The sequence below is a fragment of the Magallana gigas genome, chromosome 5, assembly GCF_963853765.1.
Source record: "Magallana gigas chromosome 5, xbMagGiga1.1, whole genome shotgun sequence".
Classification (NCBI taxonomy): Eukaryota; Metazoa; Mollusca; class Bivalvia; order Ostreida; family Ostreidae; genus Magallana; species Magallana gigas.
The window spans coordinates 23,427,279-23,452,148 of record NC_088857.1 but is presented as its reverse complement, the minus strand read 5'-3'; the positions used below and the strand labels follow the sequence as shown (position 1 = coordinate 23,452,148).

Sequence of the window (24,870 nt, the reverse complement as noted above, 5' to 3'; positions counted from 1 at the left end):
TTTCTTCTTCTTCTTCCAGTATTGGTAATAGTGATAATTATAATAATAGTAATGAGTTTATTCCCAAATTTGGGTCCAGAGGGCATACAAGATTACCTTATCAGAAAGAAATGTCTAAAAGAGAGATTCTACATACAAAATAGTCCATACACATAAATGAACTTGTAACAGCCGGGCAAGTGTGCATCAGTATGTCATAACATATTAACAATGTACATATAATATGTAGTCATAAAAGTAGTTAATACAAATATAAAGATAATATCATGATCTATATAAGAATTTCACTAGTACAATTAGATTTCAAATTATTCTGTCTTTTTTTTGAAAGTATGAATTAGAAATTCACTTAACTTTGTAAGTATTGTTTTGTCTTCATTGGACATTAACCAGATAAATTTGTCTTTCTTTGTTAAAAGTATAAAAAAATTGTTAATTATTGAGATATAATGGAAAAATTAAAATCTTTTTTACATAATGGACATTCAGTAAGAAAGTGATATTCATCTTCTACACAATTTTGGTGACAGGAAATTCTATAGGAATTCTTTGACCAGTATTATTTTTTTACAAATTAAAATCTATCTCTGACAACTCATAAGTCGTGTGCACTTAAATTCTGAATCTACAAAGTGTTTTAATATATCATGAGATTGAATAAAGATATATGTTTCCATTGTAAAATTTTCTTTATTTAAAAAATAAGTATCAAGTTTTTCCAGAGTTTAGGCCCTCTTCACGTTTTAATGTCCAGTAATTTAAGAAGTGTTTTCTTAAATGTTTTTAACTTGTTGTTTAAAACACGTGGTTTGTACTTTTTACATACATATAGTGAAATGTTAATTTTCTTACTAAAATAGACTACGCTTTTGTACCAAGAGTTAACATTGGAAAGACTAAGATTAATAGGTTTTTTTATATGCATTGTGTAGCTGGGAAGATTCTTCACATAATTCTTATCTATGCCAGTACAATAAGATGCTTTGAATCAATGAAAAATATAAAGGATATCGCCCCGCTTCAGAGATAATTGCAATACTTGTGGGGTTTTTCCCAGCTCCTAAGAGATATTTACAAAATCTGATGTTTAAGTTTTCCAAGTTTTAAAGGTATCATATAAATGTTTGTCTTTTTCCTGTATGCGTGATGTAAGGGTTCCCCAAATTTCACAGCCATATAATCCAATAGGTTATATCATATGATCAAAGAGATGTAGAAATGTTTTGATAGGGGGTTGGGTAGAGTTTAGGTCTTTAAATAGTTTGAAAGAGGCCTTGAGAGCTTTTAAATATTATATGGATCAGATCTTGCTTCTTTGAATGAGCCACATGAGGACATGATTATGCCTAAGTATTTATATTTGTTAACACATTCTAAATGTGAATTCTCTAGGGTGAATTTATCATTAATAAGGTGACCACATTTGTTGAAAATAACAACTTTAGTCTTGCTTGTATTAGTTTCTAAGCACCAGTCTTTGCAGTATTAATTAAATATATTTTGTTTGTTTTGCAGTCCTTTATGGTCATCTGATAATAATACAAGGTCACCAGCATATAGTAGTGAATTAATGTTTTTTCCAGAAAGGTTGACTGATCTTATACTTTCTTCATCAAGCAATTTTGAAAAATCATTAAAAAATATCTTTAAAATGTTTGGGCTTATGACATCTCCTTGTCAAACTATTTCTGGTCTATATGGGGGAGTTAACTTGTTAATAATATGTAGGTGTTTAACTGAGTCATTGTGCTGAGCATTATATTCCGTAGGGTAACCAGAATAACATGAATAAGAGCCTGACAGACTTTATTTTTGTATAGACTTAAGAAAAGGTTTTAAGTTAATTATATAATATATATTAAGATTGATTTGATACATGTATGGTATTACAGAATTCTTTCAGTTTATAGCATTAATGAATGGTACTGCCTTCATCTTAATTCTAAGTATTGTTGGAACAAATAAAAAAAATAATTTACACGTGTTTAATCACACTTTATTTTGTAAAACTGTAAAGTACATGCTATACCAATAATAAATTATAAAGAAAAGTTGTGAATCCTAAAATTCTATCTCCAAACAGAAAATAACAATCACACATAAATAAATAATGGAAAACGAAACATTAATCCAATATATGCAAATTGTAGTAAAATGGGCTAGATTGCATACACATGAAATGATGTATGAATTGCTTTGCATATACAAATATATCATGAAATGAAGCAGTATTACTAATACATGTATTGATTATGTCAGAGTGGCATTGCCAACAACACATTTTCTATTTAACTGAACCTACAACTGTTTGGGACCTTTAATGACATTTGTTCCTGTCGACAGAGAGCCATATCATTGGTACATGTTAACTAAGATAATGACAGTCAACCTTGTCTCATAAGAAATGAAAACTAGTCGATCTTAAGTCGTCTCATTCGATAAGTAGTACATGTACTTGTAGTAAAGCAGGGATCATCCAATCAACAGTACAGTCACAGTGGTTTTGCTGACTCGGGACTTTATTCCTTCACTTTCTATTGCACACTGACTGGTGTTTAAAGATTTTGGCACTGCAATGTATTTTTAAAAAATTGATGCTAGATCTTGGGGCTCATTCCTTGGGTTTGATGAGCTCGTATTTGACGCAGATCTCAAGACAGGAAGCGGCACACTTTTTGACCACTTCCTTTTGGGGGTCCTCTAGGATTGACAGGGCCATTAAGACTTCCAGCATTTGTCCCTCGATCACTTTCTCCGCCATTTCCTTGTCCACGGACAACATGTTCCTCAGCACATAGCAGCCCCTGTGCTGGATTTCTACATTTTCGCTAACTACTGTGCTCAGTAAAATCTCTTGCCAAGGTTTTACCTGTCAAAAATATGCACATTTTTAAAAACTCATAAATGTACATGGCCCATCAAAATGGAAAAATATTTTTTTTTTGTACAAGCAGGCAAAAATCAATCTTCAAAATTCTTACAATATTTTGACATGAAAATTTTGAAGAAAAAAATGAAACAGAGTGTCATGATTCATAGTACATGTATTACCTCTAAGACTTTCCTGCATATCTTCTCACTGTGTGTCAACATGGCCAGGGCACCTGTTGCGGCCCTCACAACCAATTCATCCTCATCTCCACAGTACAAAACTATCAGCTTTAGACGATCATTCTCAGCCTCAAATGTTTTTGCTACCTTAAAACAGCAAGCAAAACCAAGATGACAAACAGCGGAAGGCTATTCTGCATGTTTGAGTGTTCCTTTAAATTCCAAACACATTTGAATTTTTTTTTTTTAATTTTCTTGAATAGTTTGAAGGTTGATAAAACAATAAAGTTTTCAAAAAGAAGGTATTAGAGATAAAATATTTTGATCAGGAATTAGATTATTACTGCAGGGTTTATTAAGTCTGACAGTGAAAGTAGATTGGCAACAAAAGTTCAGCTAGGTACAGTATGAATTTACATGTACTACATTACACAGACTGACCTGTTCGTTCATCACCATGTTACACATACACTCTGTGCCGGCCCTCCTTAACATCTCGTGATCCTCAGTCATGTAGTGCTCTATAGATGCCAGGCCTTTCTCTGCCACAATCTTCTTCCTGTAAACACATGCATACAACATACAGTAGTCATCACCTATCAATTCTATAACAAACTATAGTCTACCCCAAGATATTTCTTAAGCACATTTGGATGATTTTTAATAAAAATAAACATATCTATAAAGGAAGCAGGCATGGGCACGATTACTTGAAAAAGTAATCGATTAATAATCGATTACATAGTGGAATTTGTGTAATCGATTATTAATCGATTACACTAATTTTTGTCCTGTAATCGATTGTAATCGATTACTTTAAATCAAGTAATCGATTAATAATCGATTACTTCTATTATTTTTGACTAAAATGTAAACGATACCTCTTCTGAATAAAGTGTATTAACTCTTCAAGTTGATTTTGATTTAGAGTTATATTGGGATTTTCATTAAAAATCAAATAAAAATTTGAAACTTCAATTTCAATCTTATTAAGATAACATTTTATAATTTCTACTGCTTATTCAAATTCAAACAATATGGAGAGATCAGTCTGTTAAAGTTAAGTAAACAAGGTTTATTTTGTATGGTTTAGGTAGAATCTTGACCTTGCACGTTTAGCCATCATAATTATTCTGTTATTGGTTTCTTGAAAATTAGAATTTGATTGAAATTTAATGATAAAATTATTATTGGTAATATGCAAAAATAATTGAGGGAACCTTGCTTCTTGATTTGGATTAATTGTTTTTAGAGCTTGTAATTGTAAATCCTTATTGATATCTAAACATTAGGATGGTCACACCTCATTAACTGCAATGTGGATTCCTTAACTGACCATGACAAACACCCTCAGTGACACTTACACACCCCTTTGTCTCTTTCACTGGCAAAAAAGACACAAAAATACATGTATACCCCCTCTCTCTCAATAATTGTCAATCATTAAGCAGCTCAACTGAGAAATACATCTCTCTCTCTCTCTCTCTCTCTCCTCTCTCTCTCTCTCTCTCTCTCTCTCTCTCTCTCTCTCTCTCTCTCTCTCTCTCTCTCTCTCTCTCTCAGTAATGGTCAATCGATAGGTAGCTCTAGAGATTTTTCTAAGACACATTAGGAAAACATTTGCAAGGCGGAGTGAACACATACTGAACAACTGATTATCTGATTATATATTCAAGTTAACCAATATTTATATTTTAAGTGAAAGAGAAAAATCATACTAACTATATGAATAAAATCAATTTTATTCTAATTATAATAAAATAAATAATACTTGTAGAGTATTTTTTCGATTAATATGTGCATCACAAAATATTTATGTGAAGAGTAATCGAAAGTAATCGAAAAAGTAATTATAATTACACTGAAATTTTTAGCTGTAATCGATTAAATTACGATTACAAGTAATCGAAAATCTCTTCGATTACAGATTACTGTCGATTACTTGAAAAAGAGTAATCATTACAATCGATTATGATTACTCGATTACGATTACCCCATGCCTGAAAGGAAGTGCAATTAAAATCTATTAAAGGGAAATTTTCCAAGATATCTCTATTGATTCATTATCATTTTTCACTTGGAAAGATTCACGGGAATGAAAAGCGATTTCTTACAGAGATTTACAATGAGGAATGTTTACATCTATCTCCATTCGAAAGTCACTAAGAATACCTCGCTCAATCTTTCAACATTATCATTCGGGTACTTTCATATCTTTTGCAATGGAAAATCCCCATAGACTTTTTATTTTTAGCCGTGTATTGAAACCTGACAAGCTAGAGAAGGTGTTTCAAAGGAATCTTGGGATATTTTCATATTATTGAATGAACATTGTGTGAACTCATAAGTATTTATAAATATAGAACAATTTAAGAAATAGTGCATATCTTGGGACAGAGTATACTATTTAAAATGATCTCAATTTGGTAAACTGAAGCCATTTTAAAAAACTTAAGATATACATTTATAACTTTTGAAAAATAATGAGAAAATATGAGAAAACAATGAGAAAATCTATCCATTTTATTGAAATAATTACAAAACTTGATTACCTGAGAGAGTCATTCAGAGATGCTAGGTTAGTGAGGGCAAGCAGGGCTTCAAAATTCTGCAAGGCTGTCCGGTCAACATGGAGGAGACTTATTAATGGCCGCACCACCTCGTAAATCTTAAAATCATTACACAAAAACTTCATACTTAAGTTCATTTGAAACCAAGAATATATTTTGAATAATTGTGAGACTTCTCAATATTGCACAGAATACTCTTTGCAGCATTACCATTAGCTTCCTCAACAAGATATCTGTGAGCCAATGCTCACTAGTTATACCCCCACTCTGATGTGAATATGCAAAATAAGCAAAGTCAACATGTAACAGGAAGTTGACTTTCGATAGGTCGGAATAGATCCCATCATATGGCATGCCTAAACAAATAGTGTGTTAAAATTTCAAGCATATGCGATCAATAGTTGCTGAAAATCTTTGATGAAAATTTGTTCGAAAATCAAGGCTAAAAATAAACAAAGTTGTCATTTATGAGGATGTCAAGGTTGGTACAAAAAATATATCCCACAATATGGCATGCCTAAGCAAATAGTGTGTTAAAATTTCAAGCATCTGCAATGAAAATGTGACAGAAAGACACAAAAGGGTAAAACAGTATACCCCCTACTACTTCAGAGCGGGGGTATAAATATCTGTTTGAAATTTATAAGCATAATGTAATGTATAAAGAAAGAACGATGTGTAACCAGATAGCCATGCTATGACCTTGAATTGTTAGAAAAACAATTTAGTCATTATAATTCTTATGTATAACTTGATGCTCATGTACTGCGCAATTAATTAAGCCAATTAATTGTTGTAATGATGACTGATTAAATGAACTTTGTGACTCTTGTAGCACTGTGCATTAGTCCTAAATGATGCTATGTAATCAGGTAGGGAATGCGGGCACAGTAAAATCCAAATCAAAAATAAATGTATATAAACAAGTTATCAACAAATTGTCGTATTTGGCGATTCTGTGTCTGCATCAATAGCCTTCAAGTTGATACTGCAAATTAGTCATGTAATACGATTACGTTGCAGAATAAAATTGTTAGTGAAAACTAACATTGGACTTTTGTCGCCATCTTGAAGTGGACAGTAGGCTGACAAATGTAATTGTAGTTCTATGATCTATTTTCACAAATTCATAGAAATTGTTGCACTCACCCTTTGACCAGGGAATGTGGTTTCCGGATTAGCAGTGATGGTTATTCTAGCCAGGGACCATGAGGCAAGGATCTTGCCGGCATCTGTGTTGTTTTTGGTAGACAAATCAACCAAGGTCTGTCATTAGAAAGTCAACATTTGTTAAGATACTGCCAAATTTTTCAATTCATAGTTTGAAGAAACATAAACTAATCTCATCCCTCATAGGCTATGGTATTTTTGTTTCTATTACCTTGGCTCCACCCTGTTGCACCACAATGCCTCTCAGATCTTCTTCAGCTGTGATAGCACTAAAAATCCTATAAGGACAAAAAGAGAATTAATGCACAGTAAGTGCATGGTCAATTTTAGTCAATTAGACAGTTATGTATTGGATATGTTGTAAAGGACACCTTTATGCCTTGAATCAGAACATATTGCATTCAAGCTAGAATAACATGTTAAATTAAATAGAAATATTTTCTACATGAATGTGCTAGTCAAAAATATTTCAAATCGGTTGCATGTACCGAGATACAACAAGAATAGTTTGCTGTAAATAGAGCTCGTTTGACTTTATACATGCTTTATACCTGGATACTTGTTCCCTTGTATTGGGGCTGTCTGTGGTTGCTATGGCCACCAGGGCTGTTACAACGCCAGCTTTGGCCAACTTATGAACCCTCTGTTTCACAGGCTCAGGTTTGTCCTGCAATAAGATAAATTCATATTACACACCTTATACAGTAAAATACGCTTATAACAAAGTGCAAGGGATGGGCTAATTTGCTTCCTTATAGGCATAATTCATTATGTCCATCAAGATTACAATAAGAAATAAAATCCAGGGGAATGAAAATCACTTCGCTGTGAGTGTTATTTATTATAAGCATGTTCGCTATAACCATGTTTTACCGTATCCAACATATGTGTTTTAAATACCTCTGTAAATTAAGTACATGTACTAAATAAGAGATGTTTGTGAAACACTTATGCCCCCTCCCATGGACATGGGCAGTAAACATTATGAGCAGAATACATGGAAATAAAATTGACCTTCTTAACTTTAACGGCTGCAAAGAAAATAAACAGAAACTGAAATAATTGGAGTTTTTCTAAATCCAAGGAACATAACTCTGTCAAAACTTGCCCGATAGTACCCAAAACAAAACTTGATTTAGATTTTTCTATGATAAATGTACCAAATTTCTCTTCAATATGTATAACCTATGCAAAGAAAATGAACAAAAACTGTTGGTGGACCAATCAATTGACAGCACCAAGTCAATATGCCCCCCTTCTTCAAATGTACTATCCAAAAGAGCACGCTTCAAATGACAGATTAGATATGTTCTTATTGTTACCTCACCTTTTCGTGTTCCTCTGGTACATGTTGCTTGGAATATTTGGCAAGCTCGATCATCTCCGGCATGATGTCTGGTTTTTCGTAACTGTTGGTGAGATTCACAAACACAGAAGCTGCTGGATATAGGATGTTCTTGTCTGCTTTCTGTTAAAAAAACAAAACCAATCCAAATTAAAGAAAGTTAAAAAATTCTTTCTGGTTTTGAGTTTTTTATTTAGTCTAAATTGTGTTCAGCACTCAAACAAGTTATATCAAAATAGGAAATTGTTTACATGTATGGTTTATGCTTTTACTTTATCAAATAAATAGTAATGTACCATTAAACTTTATGGGGACTAAACTTATTTGAAATATTTTACCTAAATTATATTCTAAAAACAATAACGGTAAGTCAATTTTTTTTCAAATATATTCAATAAAACTTTATCCAGTTTAAAAATATTTATAGAAATCACAATCAATGACCTTCTAAAAGCATACTTACTGCCACCACATCAATCAGTGACCTTAGAGCACTAGTGTCATTGATGAGTTCCTCCTTGACCTCTGCATCCAAGGTCAAATACGCCAGGCCCTCTGTACCCCAGCGCCGGAGGTCAACACTTTTGTTAGGGTCATTTAAAAATCTGTAAACATAAACACAATCTTCCATTCAAATGTAAAACAACAACCAACTCCTTGTCAAAACTATATCTTCTTATGAATGCTTAGGAATATTTATCTATATACAGTACCATACACCTAAAGTTGTATCACGTGTATCCACTGAAATATAAGATGGACCTACTTTCTACAGGCCTTGGCCAAGGCTAGCGTGGACCCATCCTGCATCGGCCTGTGACTAGCATCAGATCCTCCAAAAGAACCAAGCTTACACAACCCCTGAAAGTTCAAAGTAAATAAATAAACAAGAGGCCCATGGGGCCACATCGCTCATCTGAGCAACACTGACTTTATATAGGCGTTCAAAGGATATTGTGCCATATGGCCCCTCAGTAGAACAACAAAAAATAAATATTGTAAAATATTCGAATTTTACACTTATTTTTGCATAAACCTAAACCTAAATCTTTGACATTGTACCTTTATAGAATACCATTTTTATCGAAAATAAGAAATTCCTATGAAGATGAAAACTAACATTTTGGTAGGGGTACACTGTTGACTTCCAATTTCCTATATTTTTGTTCAGTTTTCAGTCAGTTTTTATTCAGTATCAGCAGAAGTAAAGGAGACAATTTTTAAAAACATTAATTGCATTAAATCTATATGTCCATTTTGGCCCCGCCCTAGAGTCAGAACCCCTACCTTGGGGCACCTGATATTCATTATTTTGGTAAAGGGCTTCCTGGTCTACAAATTTATGAATTCAGTTTTCCTTACAGGTGTTTTTTTTTACCCTGCCCTAGAGTCAAAACCCATACTCAAGGGGACGTGAAATTTACAATTTTAGTAGAAGACTTCCTGGTTAACATAATTATGAAGTCAGTTTTTCTTACATATGTGCAAGAGTTGAGAAGAAGATTTTTAAACACTTTATGCATTAACACTATATGACCATATTGCCCCCTCCCCCCTTCAGCCTGAACCCCTGACCCAGGGGCCATGAATTTCACAATTTAGGTAGAGGAGTTAGTGGATATCATAACCATGCATTCAGTTTTTTCCCCACATGTGTGGGAGTAAAGAAGAAGACTTTCTAAGATTCAATCATTTTCACAACATGGCTATATTGGCCCCACCCTAAGGCATAAACCCTGTTCCAATGCCATGAATTCACAACTTTGGTAAAGGGCTTCATTGACATCATAACCATGCATTCAATTTTTTCCTCACATGTGTGGGAGTAGAGAAGAAGATTTTTGAAAATTTGGCTTTTTTGCATATTTGGCCCCACCCCTGGCATCCCGGGGGTGGTAAAGCCATGAATTTCCCAATTTAAATTATTTTTACCATAGAGATGCTTCTTAGCAAAAATGGTAACAATAAGCCTTTAAGTTTTCAAGAATTAAAAATGTAAAATTGCAAACGCACAACTATGGATGTGACTCAAGTGTCCTATAAAGTTAACAGACGGACAGAGAGATGGACAGACAGATGACAGACAAAATGTAATCAGATACTAATGTGATAAGTATTGAAAAATAATTTTCCAATACTTATAAATCAAATAAATCAAGGTAATAAATTAATAAACTTGTACATAATCTGTACTGACATTTATATAGTCTGAGACACTTAAATGTGAAAAAAAAACCAAACAAAAAATATTCCTTTTTATTGCTATTGTCAGAGGTCAGAGTTGTTGGTTTCCAACATTGTATAAAACCTTTTCAACATTTTAAACCCCTAAACATAAAAATTCAACCTCAATTAAAGCTATATACGCCATAATATGCATCAATTTTTTATTACGGGGGAAATGCATGTGTTTGATTACTTATAAAAGTTACCTTTATGCTGTTAATGCAATCACGTAACAAAGATATCAAATTTTAAACAATAAAAAGTATTTATTTTCCTGCTGGGAAAGTTATGCCTCCTCATGAATATCAATCTAACACATGATATTGACAGCTAATTTTAGACTATCAAATAAAACTTGGTGGAGGGTCAACACCTTCATAATTGTTTTGTTTTCACGAAGGAAAGGATATAATTTTTTTTCAGTAAAGCATACATTTGTTCTGTATACCAGTATGAACAAAAAAAATAAAAACACGTGCATCTGAGCATTTATATACGCATGTACGTGTACCTTTAAGGACGTTGGATCCTGCCATCGAAAGTCTTTTAAGATTTCTTCTAATTTAAAAGTATTTTTTAAAAATTTACACACATAGCTTAACAAAAATTAAAATCATAATGTTAGAGTCTTCATGCTTCTTTCTGTGCTTCGATGTATTTAATATGACCTTTTTTCATTGAAAGTGCAAATCGCTTTTTCCTCTTTATTCCAGAAGTTTTCTCCACTCAATTTAAATTAAAGTTAAAATTAAGTTAAATTAATCTGCAAAAGGACAACTTCCTATCTTGAAAACTGTAGGAGGAGTTATCCATAGAATAGGGGTACCCTATATGAAATATTCTGCCAAAAAATGACTAAGTTCAAAAGCTGATATTTTTCTCATTACTTATCAAAAATCAAAATCCTAGCAAAATGCACACCACTGATATATGAACAATTGATTTGCAAAAGGACAACACTTCCTATCTTGAAAAATATAGGAGGATTTATCCGTACAATAAGGGTACCCTATATGCAATATTTTGCCAAAAAATGACTAAGTTCAACAGGCGGTATTTTTTTCATAAATTATCAGAAATTAAATTCCTAGTAATATTGCATGCGTCTGATATATGTACAATTGATCTGCAAAAGGACAACTTCCTATCCTGAAAACTGTAGGAGGAGTTATCCATACAATAAGGGTACCCTTTTGGCAGCCGGATTTTTCCGTTGGAAAACCCTTCTTTTTTTTAAATTAGGCAAACAATATCGGCCACCTGATTTCTCATGGACATGCGCTATAAGGTCAGTTTTGCTCTTTCTTCATCAATATTCATGAAAAGGCATTACTTTCCTGGCAGGGAAATAAACAATAAAAATTCTATATCTTTGTAACAGGATGGAATTCACCTTTGTTATTTACAGAATAAAGGTAACTTTTATTAGTAAACAAACAAATGCATTTTGATTGTCATTAGAAATTTAAGCAAATGATAGCATGTATAGCTTTAACAAAAACATTTAAACTTTTACATACAATGCATTCATATTGTCTAAAGTTCATCAATTGTAACTGTAGTTACAATCAAACTGACCCCAAAACTCAATCAGAAAAATGGTTTAGACAGAATTTTTATTGGTACTGACCACTAGTGCACGGACTTTGACTGTGTCTATTGATTCCTGGTACAGTTTCTTCAATACAGGTACAGCATCATTCAACAGCCCAGCACATTTGTCCTTCTTGGAGGCAGAGTGAACAATGGCCTCCACTGCTAGTTGCTGAACAAATTATAGGCAATACTTAAACACTCTTCAGTATCACAATAATCAACTTCTGTGATTGCAGCCAATATAATGAAGGGAAACAACTTGCACTGAACAGTTGACCTTTGACATTGTAACTGTACCTGATGCAGTGGGTTGTCACTGTTTGCTAAAGCCAGCATGATCTGTGTGACTCCATCAAAGCCCAAGATGATGTTGCCCACCTCGTAAGGACCCTGTTAAAACAACCATACATAAGCTGCCAAAATATCTTACTCAAAACATGTTTTGAATCTATAAAACTTAACCATATTACCTCATCATGAACTGTTAAAATACATCAATTAATTTCATTAAAAACAAGTGTAATATCAGATCTAAATATATCAATTCTTTAAATAAATGATGACTGACAATTAAAGCACACTTTTGAAGTATCTATCTAGGATTTCTCACATCCCTGATTAGTGATAATACAAAACTGTAATGTAGCAAGCACAGTGACTGATAGTTTGACAGTAAAATCCTACTGATCATCATTTTTAATTAACATATATACACATCACAGGAAGTGGATGTATATTACATGATCATTCCTTGATCTAAAAAGCATGACTAGGTCTTAGAACAGGTTTCAATCCACACCTTTGGGAGTAGTTCTGCTTACAAGCTTGACCTTCCAAATTACCTAAAAATATGGATATCTAGCACGTGTTTGACTTGAAAATGACAGGAAAAAAATCAATTTTAGGTGAAAAAATTAACTTTTCATGAAAATAAAAGATGCTGTGGTAATCGAACTCTTGACCTGTGGGTCAGTAAAGCAAAGCTACACCCATTGCATTACAGTGATAGAAACCAAACTTTTGCGATGTAAATTGCTTTATAATGGATTAAAATCACCATGTTTTGACATACTTTCATAAAAAGTAGAAGTCATGGAATGTCCATGACCCTTAAAAGAAAGTCCTATTTGTATGTATTAAATGATTTACCTGCAGCAGAGAAGAAATGCACTTGATGGCCTCTACTTTAGACTCAAACAATGAATCCCCGAAAAGTTCCCTATATAAATAAACAAAATAAAATAAAAATGATTTTCATAGTTGATTAACATGATGCTGCCCTTAATTCGGGGAGCAATCAAGTAGACAACAGGTATTAATACTGACTTAAAGAAGGCACTACACTGCTCCCTGAATATGTCCCTCTCTTTGTCGCTGGCTAGATCGTCGTATATCTTAGCGAGGGCTACTGAGGCATGGTATTTAGAGTTTTCTGTGATTTCGATGTTGCATGTCTCATGTTGAGGAATGGCGGAGGCTATGGTCAAGAGTCCTTCAATACCTGTGTGACATGACAAATATTACTCACGTATTTGAACAAACCTACATCAGGAGTCAACACCAATCATCTTTTTAAGATATTCTTTGAATTATAATTTTGTTCTAAATAAAATTTCAGTTCTTATTCAGGCATATCAATAAAGAAAATTGTTAAGTTCAGGAATGTATTGCTTACCATCAGTATCTAGAAACTTTTTGGTCCACTGAACACCATCGCTGCGTAACATGTTTTTGATGATGAGCTCCATAGCAGAGTCTCTCCCATTGCCAGACACTTTGCTACTCTGCAGCATCTTCACAAGACTCTTGAATACGTTGTCAATAAACTCTGTCTGTTTTTCATCTGTAAACATGAGGAAAATAATTTTTAGAAATTGATACTTAGTGCAATGTTCACTAAAACACGCTTATAACGAAGTCCCAAGGACTGGCAATTTTACTTCGTTATAAGCGTAATTCATTACCGGTATATCCGTCAAGTTTTCAACATGAAATAGAGTCTTGGGGAATGAAATTCACTTCGCTGTAAGCTTCAATTCATTATAATCGTGTTCGCTATAACTGTGTTTTACTGTACATGAATATGCATTAATTTTGCATTTATGTTGCATTTGAAATTTTCAGTAGCAAGATGCTCAATGAAAATATGTCACTTAAAATTTTGTATAACAAGCTGATGCATATTTATTTACTGGTATAATACTGGTTGAAACCCTTTTGGAAATTCTTATATCAAACATTTTTAAACTTATCATACCATTACATTTTTTTATGATAAAACATTATTTTTTTAAAATGTATTACCAAGAACCTAACAAGAGGCCAATTGGCCTTAACGGTCACCTGAGTAGCATATATCCCATACACAAACTTGTCATGGAGTCTCATATATGCATCTAATTAATTAGGTTTCATACTGGAGTAAAAAAATTTTAAATTTGTAATGACGACCACATTTCAAAAAGAACTGTGAAACCTATTATTTTGGTGAAAAACTAAAAGATCTGGTCTACAAAATCATGAATTCAGTTTTCCTTTCAGGTGTGTGGGAGTAAAGAAAATAATTTTTTAGCGTTATATGCATTAACATCTATACATCCATTTTGGCCCTGCCCTAGAGTCAAAACCCATCCTTGAGGGGGACATGAAAATTAAAATTTCAGTAGAAGACTTCCTGGTAAACATAACTATTAGTCAGTTTTTTTATACAGATGTGTGAGAATAGAGAAGAAATTTTTTAAACTTTATATGCATTAACACTATATTGCTATATTGCCCCCCCCCCCCCCTTCATGTCCTGCACCCCTGACCCAGGGGCCATGAATTTCACAATTTAGGTAAAGGAGATTGTTGATATCATAACCATGTATTCAGTTTTTTGCCCACATGTGTGGGAGTAGAGAAGATTTTTTAAGATTTAAAAAAGTTTTACTATATGGCCATATTGGCCCCACCCTAAAGCCTGAACACCTAACAAAGGGGTCATGAATTTCACAATTTTGGTAGAGGGTCTCATGGACATCATAACAATGCATTTAGTTTTTGACAAATATATATGGGAGTAGAGAAGAAGATTTTCTAAGATTTAATACATTTTTACTATTTGGCCATATTGGCCCCACCCTAGAGCCTGAACCCCTGACCCAGGGGTCATGAATTTCACAATTTTGATAGAGGGCCTCATGGACATCATAATCATGCATTTAGTTTTTGACAAATATATATGGGAGTAGAGAAGAAGATTTTCTAAGATTTAATACATTTGTACTATATGGCCATATTGGCCCCACCCTAGAGCCTGAACCCCTGACAAAGGGGTCATGAATTTCACAAATTAGGTTGAGGGCTTCATGGACATCATTATAATGCATTTAGTTTTTGACAAATATATATGATAGAAGAGAAGAAGATTTTCTAAGATTTAATACATTTTTACTATTTGGCCACATTGGCCCCACCCTAGATCCTGAACCCCTGACTCAGGGGTCATAAATTTCACAATTTTGGTAGAGGGCTTTATGGACATCATAATCATGTATTTAGTTTTTTAAAAATATATATGGTAGTAGAGAAGAAGATTTTCTAAGGTTTAATACATTTTTACTATATGGCCATATTGGCCCCACCCTAGAGCCAGAACCCCTGACCCAGGGGCCATAAATTTCACAATTTTGGTAGAGGGCTTCATGGACAACATAACCATGCAACCAGTTTTTTCCTCACATGCGTGGGAGTAGAGAAGAAGATTTTTGAAAATTTGGCTTTTTTTGCATATTTGGCCCCGCCCGTGGCACCCCAGGGGTGGTAGAGCCATGAATTTCACAATTTAGATTCTTCTTACCATAGAGATGCTTCACACCAAAAATGGTAACGATTGGCCTGGTAGTTTTCAAGAAGAAGTTAAAAATGTAAAATTGTTAACGCACGACGCACGACGCACAGACGCACGACGACGGACGAAGACCAATTGCAATAGGTCACCTGAGTGACTCAGGTGACCTAAAAATGAATAGGGACAATAACCTGAACTCATTTTTCATGGGGTTAACAAAATACAATAATATTTTAACTGTCAGATCTACCTTAATCTTTTTTTAGATTTAATTGGTTAAGCTTTAAACTATTATATAGTAAAGAAAATTTCCATATATTTTTGCTTTAAAATCTAAGAGACCATGACCAACAAGTCCTCTTCACCCTATACAACTAAACCGTACTCAGTTCAAACTGCGGGTATCTGCAGGGGTTGCCCTTCTTGCGCTCGTCCTGGTAGTGTTGGACTTTTTTGCGGTACTCCGGCACCGCAGAGATTGCGGTGATCAGGTTCTGGATGAGGAGGGCAGTAGAGGTACACAGGCCATCATGCTTCACCGACATGAATGTCACCATCTTCTGGAGGCCCATCTTGTCCAGCACCAGATAACTCTGTCAAAAAACAATGCTGAACATACAACCAAATGTATATGAATAAACCTATTCTGTTTCATAACAAGTCTTTGCTTTTATGTGCTTCCTTGATCAAGAACATTAGCTATATGGAAATACACTTAAGTAAAAAAAAAAACACCAAGCAGAAAATTTTATAAAATGTAAAAAACAGTACATGTATCATATGCAACAATTATTTTACAGCTTTACAGAAAGAAAAAACAAACAAAACTGTCCATAAATGCTAATTTCCAGGATTTTTTATTGTCTTACCCTCTCTTGGCTGTCCGCTGTCAGACATGACAGAGTTCTAATGGCTGCCTGATTAATGTCCACATCTTTTTCCTGTAGAAGCTGAAGGAGCTTGTCCAGGCCTGACGGTGACCCCTCACAGATACTCTTAGCTCCCGCCTCCTCTCGAGCCAACACAATCAGGTTGTTACAGGCCTTCAATGCAGACAAAACCTCTATGTTAATTCTGTACTGTAGGCTTTAATAATCTAATCTCCAGGCTTTTTAAAATCAAAAACAACTTTGCAGAAAATAAATGAAAATAACATTTCAAATGAAACAAGACATGTTTGTGAAACACTTATGCCCCCCTCCCTTGTCCAAAGGGCATAACTCTGTCGAAAATTGCACAATCATACCCAATATCGAACTAGACCTAAATATTATCATAATTAATCTGTATACCAAATTTCATTTCAATATGGTCATCTTCTGTGAAGAAAATTAGCGGCAACTGCAAATAACTGGAATTTTTCTATATCAAAGTTCCATAACTCAGTTGAACCAAATTTCAAACCAAATTTACCAAATTTCATATCAATATGTGAATCCTCTGATAAAAAAATAAACGAGAAAGGCAAATAAATAGAATTTTTCTACGTCCAAGGGACATAACTCTGTCAAAAATTGCACAATCATACACAATATCAAACTTGACCTAGATATTATCATGATAAATCTGTATACCAAATTTCATTTCAATATGTTCATCTTCTGCGAATAAAATTAGCGGAAATTCCAAATAACTGGAATTTTTCTACGTCCAAGGTCCATAACTCAGTCGAAAATTGCTCGATCGTGCCCAATATCAAACTTGACCTAGATATTATCATGTTAAACCTGTTTACCAAATTTCATTTCAATATGTTCATCCTCTGCGAAGAAAATGAACGGAAACTGTTGGTGGACCGACCGACCAATAGACAGACAGATCTAGACAGATGGACAGCAGCAAAGTAATATGCCCTCCCTTCTTCGAAGGGGGGCATAAAAATAATAAATTTATGTCATAAAATACAGTATGGCCATTTTTAAAGTTTCACTAAAATCTTTAACAGGCCTGGTTTTCCACCCCGTTAAATTTCATTCAGCAGTTAAGATCTTTCACGGTCAAAACTTGTTACTCTTAGTTTTTCAGTACATACAACACTGATAAAAACACATTTATATTTGGATGTGTACCTGCAGTCTTTGTTCTTTGTCTGTTTTAGGATCAAAAACCAAATCAAACATCTGTGCAACCTTAGCTGATGTGCTGTTCTGTTGTTTGACCTAAACAGAATAAAAAGCTGAATGAAAAGAATGAAAATTTAATTGATATAAAAACATTGTACATGTTTAATTCATTGACCGATACATTATAAGCATTATTTACCATTTCAATTTTTTGTCATTATCCAAAATGGTAACTAACAACAATAATCATTTTAGTTTCAAACCCGGGCCCCCTGAATCTTTAGTCAGGTGCTCTACCAACTGAGCTATCTGGCACCGGTATTCGAACCGGTCTGACTATCACAGTATTTTCACCTTCTCTTGTATGATAGGATTCAGCCTCTGGAGAATGGGCTGAACAGCTGTGTTTTTGGGATCCACTTTGATGATTGCAGCAGCATCTTTATATGCATCTTCCACTTTACCCAGATGTTCATAAGCCTGGCATCTCCGGTACAAGGCTTTGGGGTCATTTGGTGTTATTTCTAATGCTTATAAAAAAAAGATAATGCTGTAAATAATGAATATTGATACCGAAAAGATTAAATCATCACCATATTTCAATTTTCAATATTCTGACCATATACATGTTTCAAAACTGCTTATAATGGTTAACATTTAAAACTCTCAGCCCACACATACATAGAAGATAAAAAAAATCATAAAGTATGGGATTAATTTAATTGTTTATTTCCAGAGAAAATATGCTACAGCACTTAGGTATCCAATATATCATCAGTCTGACGTATCCTCAAGTTTCATTTGGAGAAAAAGAGCAACTAAAACAAATAGGCCAGGTACCTGCTGAACAGTCATCAATGACAGCCTGATAATCTTCTTCCTTCAGGTGACAAGCTGCCCTGTTCTTAAGAATTACTGCCTTGTCCCCATTCTTAATATCCACAATGCCTAGGGCCTTTGTGTAAACATCTAGGGCCTCAGCTATCTTTCCCTCCTTAAATAGTGTGTTGCCTTCCTCTTTCAGGGAATTAAAATCCGGCACCTTCAAGCATAATTATAGTTCAAAATTCTTAAGTGACAAGATCTCATGATAAACAAGATTTTGTTGGGTTTTTCCCCCATATCATTTATTTACTAAACATATTCCCAAAAGGTTGGATATTTAATTCCATAAAATGCAAATTATATGCAAAATATTTCGTATTGCATAAAAATAACAATATTTTATATTACACGACTTGTACTTGAACGATACAGCCCTTCCCTAAACAGATGCTAAATGGTTTGCAGATTATGTCAACAAGCGGAAAAATGATTTGTTTCGAGTTTTAAGACTACTATTTACCCTTAGAGTATCTGTAGTTGAAAACAAACAAATAAATAAAAAACAGAATAAATATTTTCATTCTAGAAAGAAATATAAAATACGAAACATTAATATTTTCCCTTACCTCTGTTATAGTCGGCATGTTTTCTTGAATGAGGAAGTCGATACTTTTATTAACTCCGCAATTGAAGAGTTCTTGGATATAAAGAATGAACAATCAACAAGTTTCTTGCATTCTCTTTTCTGTACTTGACATTATTAGCAGGAGCACTTTCCTCTTTACAGCTTTAGTTCTGACAACACGAGACAGTCCGTGCCGTGGGGATAAGAGGAATAGAACAAAGGGAGTTGACTGGAGCAAACATCTGGCATTTCCGTATTTGGTCATGAAATCCTAGGTCTCGCATCTGTTTCGCGGCGGGGGTGAATCTTCCAGAATACCCTGGAAGCAGGGACGTACATACTTGTACTATACGTCCTTGGAAGTGATCATAGTGATAATGATACGGAATTGATGAAACTTCTAGAGTAACGGACGTACTATGCACTGTTGAATTGTGCTATATAGGCCTAAAGACGCTCTGATACAAATTATCGAAAAGGGTCTCGGAACCCCCCCCCCCCTTAACTGCTAAACAAACGACCTGCGGTCATCATTACCAATATAGGATGTCGCCCTGAAATAAATTATCCTCAAACCCCAACCTGGCAAAATTTTCTGGGTCCGCGCATGTTTCTGCTATAAAAAAATAACATTCTTCATCCTAACATATTATTGTTGACAATTTAAACATATATTAATATGGTTAAGATTTTTTTTCGTTTCATTTTATTCAGGTAAACATATAACAGCTGTATAAAATACATCAAATAAAAAAACGGACATTATCACAGCACTATGCATGCAAGGTCATAAGAATCAATTTGTTCAATATTGTTATTGTATAGATTACATGACATACAAATGATAATTATTACCTAAGGATAGCCCATCAAAGCCTTGTTAAAAATCTTATTTCCAACGAGGTCCTTATATAACAGTTGAGCTATAACACTTATAAGATACCCCAGTATTTCACTGACTCAGTACCAATAGTGGTTTGTTTTTTGTGTTGTTTTTTTTTGGGGGGGGGGGCTACACTAATCATCAGAAATCTTGACAAGCCAGAAAAAAGTAGAGCCTCAATTATTCCCAAAATCATGAAATCCTAACCCGGGGGGGGGGGGATTCATTATCCGTTGAAGGGGAAGGGGGGAGCTAGTATACATATAACTCCAATTTTCAATATCATTATTGATATTTCCTTGTTTTCATTTAAATTCCTTACCATTCTACCGAAAATGGGGGGGGGGGGGCAGGGGCGGCAGCTTCCTGGTACGTCAAATTTTTTATGTAAATTTAGGAACAATTATGTTTGCAGCGAGAAAAAGTGGAGGGGGGGGGGTGGCCCCTCCCTGATGCTATATGCCTGATGGTTAGGTCTAACTTTGCAAAAAAGTGGGGGGGGGGGGGGGCTATCCCCCTTAGCTCCCCTTGTTTCCAACGCCTATGGTGAGGTGATGTCTAGAAAATAATAATTGAATTCAAATTTTTTTTAAAAATAATTTACAAAATATAATAAAAAAAAACTATATGGATAAGTTAAATGAGTGATGTAAACATTTTTCATGGGGGAAACAATCTGCGAGCAGTCACCATGTCATAATCTTTTACATGTATATACATCTACTAAAACCTATAACTTGTATAAATGTATATACTTTTAAAACAATGTATCAATTAATTTGGCAAACAATGATAGAGTTACCTTTCTTTGCCAAACTCAAAAAACCGGGGAGGGAGGGATAATTGACACTATTCCTTTTTTTTCGGATCATCAATTAAAATTACCAACTTCACAATGATTAATGGTTTGAAGATAAGTAAAAAAAAAGAATAATTAATGCTTAAATTTGTAAATGTGTAGAACACATGTACATTCGAAACAATTAATGTTATGCATTATGCGCAGTGATAATTTACCATAATAGCTGTACACTAGGCCTACAACGAGAGAGCGCATAAAAACCGTGTGGTACAAGTCTATTAATTCTACGCAACCAAATAGCTTATATAGCGAGTACGACATGTACCAGGAACACTATAGAAAGAGAATCTCTGAAACGCACAAGCTTTTGGAAGCTACAATCGAGAGCCGGGGGGAATGGATCCAAAATATTTCCAGGGATGATTTCAAAACTTAAAGAGCTTTTAAAAAAGCTAACAAATTACAAAACTCAAATCTAAAAAATTACAAATTCTCGTTATATCCTAGCCTGTCCCTAAGATCGTCCTAGCAATATCTCGGTCCTTGAATACTTCCTTTAAACGTCCTTCTTTCTTCATTTTTCTTGCTCTCGAAATCTTGTCCGCGAATGATTTAAAGGAACCTAGACCCGATTTGAGATCAAAAATTTCATTTTTATTTTTTATGTATAAAATGGATTACTGATGCATTTTAAATGATTGACCAAAATATTGAATGTTAAAGTCAAGTTACAAGCGAGATACAGAGGTAAGAATAGATTGTAATGTAAACAAAGCTCGAGTCTTATGGTTGTTTACAAAAAAAATGTAATGTAGAGAATTACCATTTCTTAGACAAAATGACTTGTAAAAACAATTTAAACTAATTCATCTTCATAAATACTATTATCAACAAAAGAAAGTTATATTTCATTGAAACTTAACCAATACAACACATATGTAAACAATGGCAATATTCGAGCTTTGTTTACAAAACAGAGAATTATGAACCCTGTATCTTGCTTATAACTTGATATTTGACTTTCAAATTTTGACATAGCATTATAAACTTCTATATTTATCATTATAAACATTGAAAATGGAAAAATTAAATTTGAAAATTTTAAGTCAAATCGTGTCTAAGTCCCTTTCAAGACGGTTTGAAAATTGTGAGAACTTGCTCCTTCATTACTTTCTAGCATTTGTCTTAGCGAAATTAGGTTTTAATTAGTCATGGACTCATTGACAATTAAAAATTGTTAATTAGTAAAAGACACTTGGACTAGTGTTCACATAGAATCTTACTAAATCTTGCTTAACATTGTTCTGTCCGTTCGCTTGCTTTTTGTCGAGATGAAAATCGGAGTTTTTCAAAAATTCTTAGATTATCATGCTCACCAGATAAGTTGACATGGGCGGGTCCAGAAAATTTTTCCAGGTAGGGCAGAGGGATAAATGTTGTTCACATAAGGATCCGAAACCTACTTTCGGTGACGTCACTTGGACCGAATCCAACCTTAGATCTACTCATGCATGCATGGCTGGGTATAAGCATTAAGAGGCAAATGACGCCAATCCAATTCTTCTCTTTTTTTATATGTATTCTTATGACGTTTGGCACCGAGTGAATGTTTTTCATTTTATCAGACCTAAATAACACCACCCTCCCTCACTTTCTAACCTCTGTGAATAGATGATTAATCCTAAAAGACACTGGATATGGTCTTAATACTAGTATACCGAATACTTCATAAACATCGGTTCAATTTCATTGTTCTAAATTTGTTATAAGCAAGCGGTTTTTTTTCCTTCAAATTTCATGGTTTTTCTGAACTTTTTTATGCTGTGTAACTTTTAGTACAAACTTGCCACCTCTTTGATAAACTTGAAAGTTCCGATTGATTACCAGTTAATTTCCTTATATTAGAGGAAGACCATGATTTAAAGTGACTGATTAGAACCTGTTTGGGATTACATGTGAATGCCAACTGTTATCAACAATGATGTAACGCGGATGCCGTTTTATCGTTAGTTGTTATCTGATGCCGACACTGAATTTCTTCCGTTTTAAGTATAGCTGCTCTTCGAGTGACTTATTTCAGAACATGTTTCACTTGTGACCAAAATCGGCCCCGTCTCAATAAGTTATCATTTTCAAACATAGTCTAGGAAATGCCCTTTGAGAATTAGCTTAATTTTTTATCCTAACGATAATAGTTTTCAGTATATAGAGCCGTTGAAAAATGCTATTGATTTTCATATCAGGTGCACCATAAACGTTATGACGTCATTATTTTTTATGATAACGTCGCATACATACAAATTGCGCAGTACGTATACATGAAACACCGTGATATAATTTTTTCATTCTGCATTCATTTTGAAATTGCGTTTATACATTGTATTTCATAAATCTTTACAGAAAATCATTTCAGATGACACTGATAGAATATACCGATAGACAATTCTATCTTGTGATGCATTCAGTCCTTCTGGGTTTTACGGATCATAATACGCGTTTTTATGTTTCTCTCTCGGTGAGATTATCGACGTGCATTATACAAAAATATGGAACATTCATTATCAGTGAATTTCGTTCTCTATAAAGACAGAATGAAGCAAAAAGCATAAATCAATAAAATTGTGATTTATGAAGAACTTGCTTTCCTGTTCTAAACTTAAGAAACATACGTCTCAGAATCGCTATTCAATATACATGTATATTTACATTAAACTGTGCTTTTTTCCATTAAATCCTGTGATCTTTGATCTGTGCACTTCCCAAACAGTGATTGCTATGTTATCGGTTAAAAAATATATTTCACACATGCTGTCAAAACACCATGTTCTACAATTATTCAACCAAAAAGTTGATTTTATTGTTATTAGCAAAATTTCATGAGTTACTCTTTGTGGATTATATTTTCATGCTCATCGATCCCAACTCAACAGTCGATGTGATAACCAGTTAAAACCGGTTTTATAAACTGCCGTTCTTGCTGTTACTAATTTACTCCCTCTGTGATCTGATCTGCAATTTGTATCGATTTATTTCAGTGAAAATAATTGATTTCATCAGTAAGGGAATGTAAATATTAGCATTAAATGATTTATTCTTGACGTCGGCGTGTTAACTGCCGTCAGTTGAGCAGACAAATTATTATAACGCGCGTTATTCAATTTGTCTGCTCACCTGACGGCAGTTATTGACACGACAACGTCAAAAATAAATCATTCAATGCTATAATATATAGTCACAACCGTAGCCATAAACATTAAGAAATAAACAACTTAATGCTAGTTATGATTAATACATCACCCTTAAATCTAGACCTGATTAATCTAATTTCAAATATCGTTAGCTTCTGACATTCCGAAACGCTAGAATTTATAACATATATGAGGCTATTTTGATACATTCTGTTAACGATATTGCACTGCTACAGCGTTACATATAAAAGTAGACAGCGTAGTATATGTGTCGATAATCTACATGTATTTACATATAAAAACCCAAATGAACAAATCAATCCTTGTCCGATCGTTTTTCAAAGCTATCTCATATAGGCACAAAAGAATTTTAGTAATTAAACTTCTGCTCAAGTTGGTAATATCAGAAGAACAAGGAGTCCATCATTCAGGGGCCCCAGTAGTGATTTTACCATCTGGCAAATGCTATGCACAGCATCTACTGTCGTAGGGGATAAAGACCTTTTTCCTCAAGAAAACCGAATATTTTCTCTCTGCTGGTGACACTACAATCAGCTTTGTATTTTGTCCTCTTGTTTACAAAAGTCCATTGAGCTAATTTTCGTAGGTAAAAAAAAAATTGTCCCGAATAAACGCGAAACTTTCGCGATATAACGCGTAAGTACCGCAAATAAACGCGTAGCTTTCGCGATAT

At 33.9% G+C, this 24,870-nt stretch overlaps 1 protein-coding gene across 3 annotated transcripts; it reads right to left on the bottom strand.

Moving 5' to 3' along the window:
* Nucleotides 1-1,980: 1,980 nt before the first annotated feature.
* LOC105322006 (protein unc-45 homolog B) lies at nt 1,981-22,503 on the bottom strand. Of its 3 annotated transcripts, none has more exons than XM_011420522.4 (22): nt 22,365-22,503; nt 19,305-19,622; nt 18,694-18,895; nt 18,208-18,383; nt 17,860-17,949; nt 16,660-16,833; nt 16,176-16,383; nt 13,634-13,801; nt 13,285-13,459; nt 13,108-13,177; nt 12,256-12,348; nt 11,993-12,127; nt 8,903-8,997; nt 8,600-8,741; nt 8,119-8,259; nt 7,343-7,458; nt 7,003-7,069; nt 6,771-6,887; nt 5,604-5,719; nt 3,493-3,610; nt 3,052-3,198; nt 1,981-2,869 (listed from the first exon to the last, which is right to left on the bottom strand). In XM_011420522.4, exons 2-22 carry the CDS (start codon nt 19,320-19,322, stop codon nt 2,612-2,614), a joined length of 2,826 nt encoding a protein of 941 aa, XP_011418824.3. In that variant the 5' UTR covers nt 19,323-19,622; nt 22,365-22,503; the 3' UTR covers nt 1,981-2,611. The 3 variants fall into 3 exon arrangements, with proteins under 3 accessions (XP_011418824.3, XP_065941379.1, XP_034334899.2); XM_066085307.1 differs by lacking the exon at nt 22,365-22,503 and adding an exon at nt 20,159-20,293; XM_034479008.2 differs by lacking the exon at nt 22,365-22,503 and having other exon boundaries at nt 19,305-19,760.
* Between the last annotated feature and the right edge of the window lie 2,367 nt (nt 22,504-24,870).